We start from the raw sequence: 11,739 nt of genomic DNA, 5'->3' as shown, positions 1-11,739 counted from the left end.
TATTATACTGAACTCTACAAAAATCATTGTGATGGGATATGTTAGATACTTTACAGTAATTCTCCAAATGACCAGAAAAAGTAGCTAGATTTGTCGCTGGTTGCTTTTGACTAGTTAAGTCGCCACGGGTGTATGGAAAGTCGCCAGATCTAGCGACAAAGTCGCCAAGTTGGCAACACTGCTTGTGATTGGATGTATTATGTGTTTTTATTTTATTTCCTTGGTTTCTTTACTTCCTAAACTACCATTATTGATTATTTTGTTTTTTCCAACTCTGAGTGGACAGAAATAGTAGGGGGATAAAATCTCATCCCTGTGAGATTCCACAACATTTACTCTGTTGGGGAATAGTCCCCTAACCTAATCTCTGAGAGATTGTCAAAAGAGAGTCTGAATACAAGCCATGGACTGGAGCTGAACCCACTGGACATGAGGATGGATCCCCAAGAACCCCCTAATCCACCCGATGGAGCAGCAGCCCTGACCAATGCGATTAGGATAAGGCGCCAGCTAATACAACGCATTTAAGTTAGCACATCAATAACAGCTCATTAACACAATGTAGTTGATGCACACAACATTTTTATTCAGACTGCAGGCTTTCAATGATGGAATTATTCAAATGAGTGAGAACTCTTCAGAGTTTTTTCAATTCCTCTACAATTCCCATTAGCTGCATTGCATAGGTCTCGCTGTGTTTGCAGGACCTCGTCGTCGAAGACATTGGCAGGGCTTAAAGTGGGGAAAAATCCTGTGCCTGAAACTTTTTCTTGGGGAGGGTATATATATATGTCTCAATGTTAAAATGCATTAATACTGTTTTATACTCAATACAAAATAAAATAATATATTTAGATGTCTTTAAAAGAACAAACTGATAAAATCACTTCAGGCCAAACTGATTGCATCACTTATTAAGCCACTATCACTATAACAATAGATCAATAGATCTACATCAAGTAGAATACTGATGACTAGTGACCAGTCAAGACCATTGGACTCCAGGATATCTTTTGAGCTCCTGCATGAGGGCTGACGAGTTGGCGATGTTTACTTTCCTGCTGGCCCACCCTATTTTATACAGGCCCGCCCTTAAGTACATTGCTGCTACTGCTCCATGTCAGACTGCTACCAATTATTTTTCCCTCATGAGCTTGTGGATTTCTATCCTAATTAGAATAGACCCCTCGCCCCTTCCTCAATTTGTCTTGTGATCAGCGTTGCCAGTGAACCGTTTGAGGGATTATTGAGTGAAACTAAAAAACGGAGTGAATATTATTGAAAGAAAAACATAGGCCTATCTACAAATATTATACTGAACTCTACAAAAATCATTGTGATGGGATATGTTAGATACTTTACAGTAATTCTCCAAATGACCAGAAAAAGTAGCTAGATTTGTCGCTGGTTGCTTTTGACTAGTTAAGTCGCCACGGGTGTATGGAAAGTCGCCAGATCTAGCGACAAAGTCGCCAAGTTGACAACACTGCTTGTGATTGGATGTATTATGTGTTTTTATTTTATTTCCTTGGTTTCTTTACTTCCTAAACTACCATTATTGATTATTTTGTTTTTTCCAACTCTGAGTGGACAGAAATAGTAGGGGGATAAAATCTCATCCCTGTGAGATTCCACAACATTTACTCTGTTGGGGAATAGTCCCCTAACCTAATCTCTGAGAGATTGTCAAAAGAGAGTCTGAATACAAGCCATGGACTGGAGCTGAACCCACTGGACATGAGGATGGATCCCCAAGAACCCCCTAATCCACCCGATGGAGCAGCAGCCCTGACCAATGCGATTAGGATAAGGCGCCAGCTAATACAACGCATTTAAGTTAGCACATCAATAACAGCTCATTAACACAATGTAGTTGATGCACACAACATTTTTATTCAGACTGCAGGCTTTCAATGATGGAATTATTCAAATGAGTGAGAACTCTTCAGAGTTTTTTCAATTCCTCTACAATTCCCATTAGCTGCATTGCATAGGTCTCGCTGTGTTTGCAGGACCTCGTCGTCGAAGACATTGGCAGGGCTTAAAGTGGGAAAAAAATCCTGTGCCTGAAACTTTTTCTTGGGGAGGGTATATATATGTCTCAATGTTAAAATGCATTAATACTGTTTTATACTCAATACAAAATAAAATAATATATTTAGATGTCTTTAAAAGAACAAACTGATTGCATCACTTCAGGCCAAACTGATTGCATCACTTATTAAGCCACTATCACTATAACAATAGATCAATAGATCTACATCAAGTAGAATACTGATGACTAGTGACCAGTCAAGACCATTGGACTCCAGGATATCTTTTGAGCTCCTGCATGAGGGCTGACGAGTTGGCGATGTTTACTTTCCTGCTGGCCCACCCTATTTTATACAGGCCCGCCCTTAAGTACATTGCTGCTACTGCTCCATGTCAGACTGCTACCAACTATTTTTCCCTCATGAGCTTGTGGATTTCTATCCTAATTAGAATAGACCCCTCGCCCCTTCCTCAATTTGTCTTGTGATCAGCGTTGCCAGTGAACCGTTTGAGGGATTATTGAGTGAAACTAAAAAACAGAGTGAATATTATTGAAAGAAAAACATAGGCCTATCTACAAATATTATACTGAACTCTACAAAAATCATTGTGATGGGATATGTTAGATACTTTACAGTAATTCTCCAAATGACCAGAAAAAGTAGCTAGATTTGTCGCTGGTTGCTTTTGACTAGTTAAGTCGCCACGGGTGTATGGAAAGTCGCCAGATCTAGCGACAAAGTCGCCAAGTTGGCAACACTGCTTGTGATTGGATGTATTATGTGTTTTTATTTTATTTCCTTGGTTTCTTTACTTCCTAAACTACCATTATTGATTATTTTGTTTTTTCCAACTCTGAGTGGACAGAAATAGTAGGGGGATAAAATCTCATCCCTGTGAGATTCCACAACATTTACTCTGTTGGGGAATAGTCCCCTAACCTAATCTCTGAGAGATTGTCAAAAGAGAGTCTGAATACAAGCCATGGACTGGAGCTGAACCCACTGGACATGAGGATGGATCCCCAAGAACCCCCTAATCCACCCGATGGAGCAGCAGCCCTGACCAATGCGATTAGGATAAGGCGCCAGCTAATACAACGCATTTAAGTTAGCACATCAATAACAGCTCATTAACACAATGTAGTTGATGCACACAACATTTTTATTCAGACTGCAGGCTTTCAATGATGGAATTATTCAAATGAGTGAGAACTCTTCAGAGTTTTTTCAATTCCTCTACAATTCCCATTAGCTGCATTGCATAGGTCTCGCTGTGTTTGCAGGACCTCGTCGTCGAAGACATTGGCAGGGCTTAAAGTGGGGAAAAATCCTGTGCCTGAAACTTTTTCTTGGGGAGGGTATATATATGTCTCAATGTTAAAATGCATTAATACTGTTTTATACTCAATACAAAATAAAATAATATATTTAGATGTCTTTAAAAGAACAAACTGATAAAATCACTTCAGGCCAAACTGATTGCATCACTTATTAAGCCACTATCACTATAACAATAGATCAATAGATCTACATCAAGTAGAATACTGATGACTAGTGACCAGTCAAGACCATTGGACTCCAGGATATCTTTTGAGCTCCTGCATGAGGGCTGAGAGTTGGCGATGTTTACTTTCCTGCTGGCCCACCCTATTTTATACAGGCCCGCCCTTAAGTACATTGCTGCTACTACTCCATGTCAGACTGCTACCAACTATTTTTCCCTCATGAGCTTGTGGATTTCTATCCTAATTAGAATAGACCCCTCGCCCCTTCCTCAATTTGTCTTGTGATCAGCGTTGCCAGTGAACCGTTTGAGGGATTATTGAGTGAAACTAAAAAACGGAGTGAATATTATTGAAAGAAAAACATAGGCCTATCTACAAATATTATACTGAACTCTACAAAAATCATTGTGATGGGATATGTTAGATACTTTACAGTAATTCTCCAAATGACCAGAAAAAGTAGCTAGATTTGTCGCTGGTTGCTTTTGACTAGTTAAGTCGCCACGGGTGTATGGAAAGTCGCCAGATCTAGCGACAAAGTCGCCAAGTTGGCAACACTGCTTGTGATTGGATGTATTATGTGTTTTTATTTTATTTCCTTGGTTTCTTTACTTCCTAAACTACCATTATTGATTATTTTGTTTTTTCCAACTCTGAGTGGACAGAAATAGTAGGGGGATAAAATCTCATCCCTGTGAGATTCCACAACATTTACTCTGTTGGGGAATAGTCCCCTAACCTAATCTCTGAGAGATTGTCAAAAGAGAGTCTGAATACAAGCCATGGACTGGAGCTGAACCCACTGGACATGAGGATGGATCCCCAAGAACCCCCTAATCCACCCGATGGAGCAGCAGCCCTGACCAATGCGATTAGGATAAGGCGCCAGCTAATACAACGCATTTAAGTTAGCACATCAATAACAGCTCATTAACACAATGTAGTTGATGCACACAACATTTTTATTCAGACTGCAGGCTTTCAATGATGGAATTATTCAAATGAGTGAGAACTCTTCAGAGTTTTTTCAATTCCTCTACAATTCCCATTAGCTGCATTGCATAGGTCTCGCTGTGTTTGCAGGACCTCGTCGTCGAAGACATTGGCAGGGCTTAAAGTGGGGAAAAATCCTGTGCCTGAAACTTTTTCTTGGGGAGGGTATATATATGTCTCAATGTTAAAATGCATTAATACTGTTTTATACTCAATACAAAATAAAATAATATATTTAGATGTCTTTAAAAGAACAAACTGATAAAATCACTTCAGGCCAAACTGATTGCATCACTTATTAAGCCACTATCACTATAACAATAGATCAATAGATCTACATCAAGTAGAATACTGATGACTAGTGACCAGTCAAGACCATTGGACTCCAGGATATCTTTTGAGCTCCTGCATGAGGGCTGAGAGTTGGCGATGTTTACTTTCCTGCTGGCCCACCCTATTTTATACAGGCCCGCCCTTAAGTACATTGCTGCTACTACTCCATGTCAGACTGCTACCAACTATTTTTCCCTCATGAGCTTGTGGATTTCTATCCTAATTAGAATAGACCCCTCGCCCCTTCCTCAATTTGTCTTGTGATCAGCGTTGCCAGTGAACCGTTTGAGGGATTATTGAGTGAAACTAAAAAACGGAGTGAATATTATTGAAAGAAAAACATAGGCCTATCTACAAATATTATACTGAACTCTACAAAAATCATTGTGATGGGATATGTTAGATACTTTACAGTAATTCTCCAAATGACCAGAAAAAGTAGCTAGATTTGTCGCTGGTTGCTTTTGACTAGTTAAGTCGCCACGGGTGTATGGAAAGTCGCCAGATCTAGCGACAAAGTCGCCAAGTTGGCAACACTGCTTGTGATTGGATGTATTATGTGTTTTTATTTTATTTCCTTGGTTTCTTTACTTCCTAAACTACCATTATTGATTATTTTGTTTTTTCCAACTCTGAGTGGACAGAAATAGTAGGGGGATAAAATCTCATCCCTGTGAGATTCCACAACATTTACTCTGTTGGGGAATAGTCCCCTAACCTAATCTCTGAGAGATTGTCAAAAGAGAGTCTGAATACAAGCCATGGACTGGAGCTGAACCCACTGGACATGAGGATGGATCCCCAAGAACCCCCTAATCCACCCGATGGAGCAGCAGCCCTGACCAATGCGATTAGGATAAGGCGCCAGCTAATACAACGCATTTAAGTTAGCACATCAATAACAGCTCATTAACACAATGTAGTTGATGCACACAACATTTTTATTCAGACTGCAGGCTTTCAATGATGGAATTATTCAAATGAGTGAGAACTCTTCAGAGTTTTTTCAATTCCTCTACAATTCCCATTAGCTGCATTGCATAGGTCTCGCTGTGTTTGCAGGACCTCGTCGTCGAAGACATTGGCAGGGCTTAAAGTGGGGAAAAATCCTGTGCCTGAAACTTTTTCTTGGGGAGGGTATATATATGTCTCAATGTTAAAATGCATTAATACTGTTTTATACTCAATACAAAATAAAATAATATATTTAGATGTCTTTAAAAGAACAAACTGATAAAATCACTTCAGGCCAAACTGATTGCATCACTTATTAAGCCACTATCACTATAACAATAGATCAATAGATCTACATCAAGTAGAATACTGATGACTAGTGACCAGTCAAGACCATTGGACTCCAGGATATCTTTTGAGCTCCTGCATGAGGGCTGACGAGTTGGCGATGTTTACTTTCCTGCTGGCTAGGTGTTGTGTTGTTATTTTGGCCAGATCATCATCAAAAAATCGAACAAGGACATTGAGGATTTTGTCCATGTTAAGATTAGTAGCCAAGATAACCTGACAGACAATCAGAAAAGCAGCTGTCCAGCCACCTATACAATGTTGCTTGCTTGGCCTCCCTCTTAGTTAAAACCTACGGTTTTTAACTGTGACGCCTTTAAGAATCGACATGGCTTTTCAAGGATTGTTGGATTTGTAAAATGCTTGCTCACAAGACAATATTCTGATTTTGTTTATTACTAAAAACGTAATTTGTGAGGAGATTCCCTTTACAACCAATTTTTAAAAAATCATGGCCAATTCAATTGATTAAACACTGTTATTGTCTTATCACCACACCTTAGAGGCAATACATCATCCCCTTCAATTCATTAAAGAGAGGACAGATGCCTTACAGGATAAGCTGTTGAACTCAGACATACCCTGTCTGAGACCAGAGTGTTGTGGAATCTAACGTGTATGCAGAGTGAACATAACACACTCCGGCTTATATGAGAGAGGCCACTTAGAGTACCGAATGGACACAATTGTCTCATGTCAGCGCAACCAAGATCTCTCTGGCTTCCCAACGGTCTGTTGAAGAACCCGTCGGAAGACAATGGTATGGGCTGTCAACTGATTATCATGTTGGGATAACAACAATCCCCTTCAATTCCTCTATTAAGTTACATTTACCCATCTGTCTTGCATTGTTGAATATAATAAACGTGTAATAACAATGAACAGATTTCCGAATTACACCTAGCGGAGTAGATATCACAGATGCCAATACAGATGAAGACAATTGACCTTGTTTACACCACCTAAATTAGCTCTACATTTTTTTGTCTTTTGTCTTTTTTTTAATTTTTTATAGCACAGCATGACATCTACAGTATACAGTGCACAACACTGCCAACTTGTCACTTACACATCACGTCACGCGCTACTCCACAGTACGCGCCTAGTCACTAGAAAAAGCTATGAGACTTCAATAGTAAGCCACTTTTGGTACAATTGCAAAAAGGATATCACAGGTTTTTATGTTTTCTTTTTCAGTCTTTCTATAAACAATGCAAGATACTCTATGCGTTCATAAAAATCAAGAGCTCTAAGGTAGACAAAGACTCCTAGAATACACACTTTGACAATTAAACAGTAAAGCTTGAGTGAATATTTTTTGGGAAATATGTGACCGGCCAGTCCACATGTAATTACACAAAAACAACATTTGCAATATTCTTGAACAAAACCGTTTCAACATCTTTTCTCTATAAAGCACAAATTATGTCTTCAATGTTTTGCAGATTAGAATTATACCTCCAAAACATTTTAAGATACTGTAAAAACATTCAGGTTCTCTGATATTGGAGAATGTGGCATTCCCAACTCCGGCACAATACTTCAATTTATGTTGTGGATCAATTTGACAGATTCCTGTCAAAAAGAAAAGCAAATAACATCTAGTCTGATGAAACAAGCCTGATCATCTGTTTCAATCTGGCATTTAGCCGAAAGACGGGCACTCGACAACCAGAAATACAGCTGGACCAATCAGCGTACTCGACAAAAAATGGGTCTGGTTCGATGGTTTGGTTCAGTGTTCTGATTGGTTGAAGGTTGATTCAGTTGCTTGCAGATTAGTTTTTTTGATCACGATTGGTTTCAATGAGGAGGAATGTTAGGACTGAGACAAAGTGAAGCAGAACAGTGAACAACAGGCTAAATAACATCCAAACCAGAAATCAACATAAATATCGGAGGGGAGGGGGGGGGCGCTAATCCACTTATGTACAATAGCTTCATAAGTCACAAAAAATATACAATACGTGTGTAGGCACAGCAGTAACCGTTGCCAAATCCTATTACCCAATCGGAGTAGTCTTGAGTCCATCAGTATACATTTAGGTGTTTCCGAATGTGTGCGTGTGTGTGTTCATACATGTATTTGTCAACACTCAAGCCTCCTAAAACCATACGGAAAGAAATGAACAGTCCTTTCAACTTTCCTGTCCTGTGAAATGACCCTTTTCCCCTTCCTTAGCTTGAGGCGGGGCGGATGACATCAGTGCACTGAGGCTCACAGAAGTGTCCGAAGCGACCGTAGACGTCACGCGCCCGAACGGCAAAGTAATACGTGGATCCAGAGACGAACTGAGTCAACGTGCAGGCCATGGGCAGCGGGAGGGCCTTCACCTCCCCGATCTTCTTCCAGTGCTGCTGGGCCGAGGACGGGCCGCTGGCCTCCTGGTGGAAGGCGAACAGGTGGTAGCTCTCCACGGCAGCACAGCTGCGGTCCGTCTCCGCCACGCACCAGGACAACACAATGCCGTTCTGGCTCTGCACCCGGGCCAGCTTCAGCTGAGGCTGCTGGGGGGGCGAGGTCTGGGTGGCCTCCAGGGGCAGGCGTGTGGGGTTCGGGGGGGCGGTGGGTAAGGGGGGCAGGGCAGTGGAGCGGGCTCTAGTAGTGTTGGTAGTGTTTCCCAGGCGTGCTTTCGATGGGGAGTCCAGAGGGGGGCGATGGTGGACCGTGAGTTGAGGACTGCTCACGGAACTTTGAGGAGATGCTCTTGCTGTAGTACCAGTAGGAGTGCTGATCAGTGGGGGAGGCCCAGGGGTACGTTGGGTAACCGAAGAGGACGCTGTTGTCACTTTGGCCTTACTTACACCAGTCACTTGCACGTCGTCATCATCCTCAGTGAGATCTATGAAGGAATTTTTGAGACGAGGCCCCTGGCCAGTAGTTTTGGTTGGGATAGACCCTGTAGCTTGATTATCTGTCTTGGACGTCATGGCGGTCCCAGAGGGAGTCCCTGGAGCGGCCGAGCCTGTAGCTGCCGGTCCTGAAGCCGAAGACAACGAGGACGACGAGGACGACACCACCCCCGCCACGGGGGCGCACATCGCCGGCGCCCTCGCTGTAGTCACTGACACCCCCGCACTGGGCGTACTAATACCCCCCGCACCCCCCTGGTACACCGCCCGGGCCAGGGTCACCTGGGCCGGGGAAAGGCGGGTGTTGGAGGCCTGAAGGCCGGAGACCGTGGTGGACATGATGGCGGTGGAGGGGGCCGCCTTGAGGATGTAGGTGGTGCCGGGGGTGGTGGTCATGGCCTTGTTGAGGGAGTTGACCGAGCCGAAAGAAGAGACAGGGATGTTGACCAGGGTCCCGGGCTGGCCGTTGACGCCGGACAGGGGCAGCTGGATGAGGAGGGGCTGGCCCTGGCCCACCATGTTGCCGCCCGACATGGTTTTCAGCAGCAGGGTGCCTGTCTGGCCCTGGGAGGAGACGGTGGCGAGCGAGGAGGACGTGTTGGAGGTGGTGGGGATCAGGTGGAGGAAGGGGGTCTGCGACACCATGGCAGTGGTGGCGGTGGGCAACTGCTTGGACTGAGCTGGAGAGACTGTAGTGTTGGTGGGACCCAGGGCTGTGGGCGTTTGCTTTACCTCCATAGTGGTCCTCACTAGCCGTTGTGTGGGAGTGGTGGTTGTCACAGGTGCAGCCTTGGCAACAGGGGATGTGAGCACCTGCTCCTGTTTTTCTTTTTTTTCTGAGGCCTGGTTGGCCTCTCCAAATTTTTTTGCTAGTCTTGCAATCTTGGCCTGTAATGTGTTACAGGTGCTCTGGTGTTTGGTGGCACTGTCAATCTTCTCCACGCGTTCCTTCAGCTCCTGTAAATTCTGGTCGAAGACAGTCAGTTGCAGCACCCGCAACCGCTCCTCCACCAACTGCTGTACGACCTTTTCAAGTTTAAGGCGACTGCCCGCATTCGCAGTGATTTTCAGCTCCAGCTGTGCTTCTAACTCCACGCCGTCCACCCTCTGCCTCTTCCCCTCTCTCTCCACCTTCACGTTGCCCTCAGGTGTAGGACGCTTCAGTCCAGACACAGTGCCCTTCTCCTCCTTCACAACTGTGGCTGAAGAAGAGGTGGATGAGGGATGAGATGTGGTAGAATTAAACTCTGCGTGAACCTGCGCTTTCACTTTTATCTCCTTTTTCACACTGGAGGAGTCGACTTCCAACTTTTCCTTCATTTTCTTCTCCACCTTTACAGTTAATCCTTCCTTCGCTTTTTGTTTATCATCCTTCTCTCCCTTGTCCTCTTCCTCCTCCTCCTCCATGTCCTGATCAGCCTCGGGGGCAGAGGTTGGGGAGGGATTGGGGGCTGCCTTGGTAGCCTTAGGGGCGGCTGTGACGGTAACCTTTGGTGAGCAGGACTTCTCCTCAGGGGCCTTGTTCTCTGTACTGTCCTTGTCCGTTTCCATGGCCACAATGTCATCCTGCTTCGTCCCCTTCATCCCCTTGTCCTTCCCGGACTCTTTGGCAGACGTGCCAGGTGAAACAGCGGACTGAGAGGACTGAGAATCCTTAGCAGAATCCACGACTTTGTCCTCTGTTGTAGCGCTCGTCTCCTCTTTTTTCGCGCCAGTGGCTTCTTTCTCTTCTTTCTTCTTGTCCTCCATCTTTGTGGTCACCTCTTTGTTCTGTCCTTTCCCAGTCTCATTTGAAGGGGACACAGGACACTCTTTCCTCCCCTCTTCTTCCATCTTTTTCAGTTCGCTGTTTAGGGAATGGAATGGCGACGGGGGTGAGGGAGGGGTGCCTTCTTTGGCATTCGAACTTTGGGAGGGTGGGGAGGGAGACAACGATAGGGTCAACATCAGGGGTGGGGAGCGAGAGGCCTGGGAGAGAGGAGATGTGGAGCGAGAGCTCTTCAGGTCCGTGTCATTTTGAATCTTGTCTGCCCCCTTCTGTCCATCTGCTGTATGCGTGCCGTTGACTAGAGGGGTCTGAGAAGGGGGGGGCGAGGGATTTAACTGAGTAGGGACAGGGGGACGACAAGGTGCTGTGGAGAGACTCCAGTTGCTGGCAGTCGCTTATTTTCATGGTCTTCCTCGCTCTGAAGATTTTCTTCTTCTCCTCCGCCACGGCAACTTCCATTTTCACCTAGAGGTAGTGTTGTTTTCGATCATGGATTTGGCACCAAAAAGCTCCAATATTGACTAATCACAAGTTCATAAAAGTCTGTGACACAACTGCACAACTTGTCAACAGAAAGTTGTTTGTTTTTTAAACAGACAATCAACTAAAATCACATAAACTACTCTGATTTGTATCATGGGTCCTCTCTTTGTCACTTCCTCCTTCTGCAGCTGCGTCTGTTTTGGTATCTTGATGGTGATTGGCTCCACCGAGTGGAGACATCCAGAACATAAGAGTTTGAGACCATCTCTCTCATCATCATATTAGTCAGTGCATAATAACAGGCACAGGCTTTCAACTCAGGATTACGCAGTCCCTTGTTTAGGCTCAGGAAAGGGCAAAGCATAAGGCCAACTTCTTGTGGCTAGACTGGATGTGGCTTGTTGTGAGAACTTTATTTCAACATTCAAATCCAGTGTTGGGACGGAGGAGACTTGACATGGCCAAT

At 44.1% G+C, this 11,739-nt stretch overlaps 1 protein-coding gene across 1 annotated transcript; it reads right to left on the bottom strand.

Annotated features, from left to right (window-relative positions):
* Window positions 1–8,347: 8,347 nt before the first annotated feature.
* On the bottom strand, window positions 8,348–10,855 carry LOC308150408 (activating transcription factor 7-interacting protein 1-like; the record flags this gene model as incomplete). The annotated part of the gene is made up of 1 exon (XM_080523246.1): window positions 8,348–10,855. The coding sequence occupies one exon, from the start codon at window positions 10,853–10,855 to the stop codon at window positions 8,348–8,350; it is 2,508 nt and encodes an 835-aa protein (XP_080379372.1).
* Between the last annotated feature and the right edge of the window lie 884 nt (window positions 10,856–11,739).

The sequence above is a fragment of the Nansenia antarctica genome (assembly GCF_963989245.1).
Source record: "Nansenia antarctica genome assembly, chromosome: 2".
NCBI lineage: Eukaryota > Metazoa > Chordata > Actinopteri > Argentiniformes > Microstomatidae > Nansenia > Nansenia antarctica.
The sequence above is the reverse complement of the archived record's forward strand: the minus strand, read 5'-3'. Positions and strand labels throughout refer to the sequence as shown.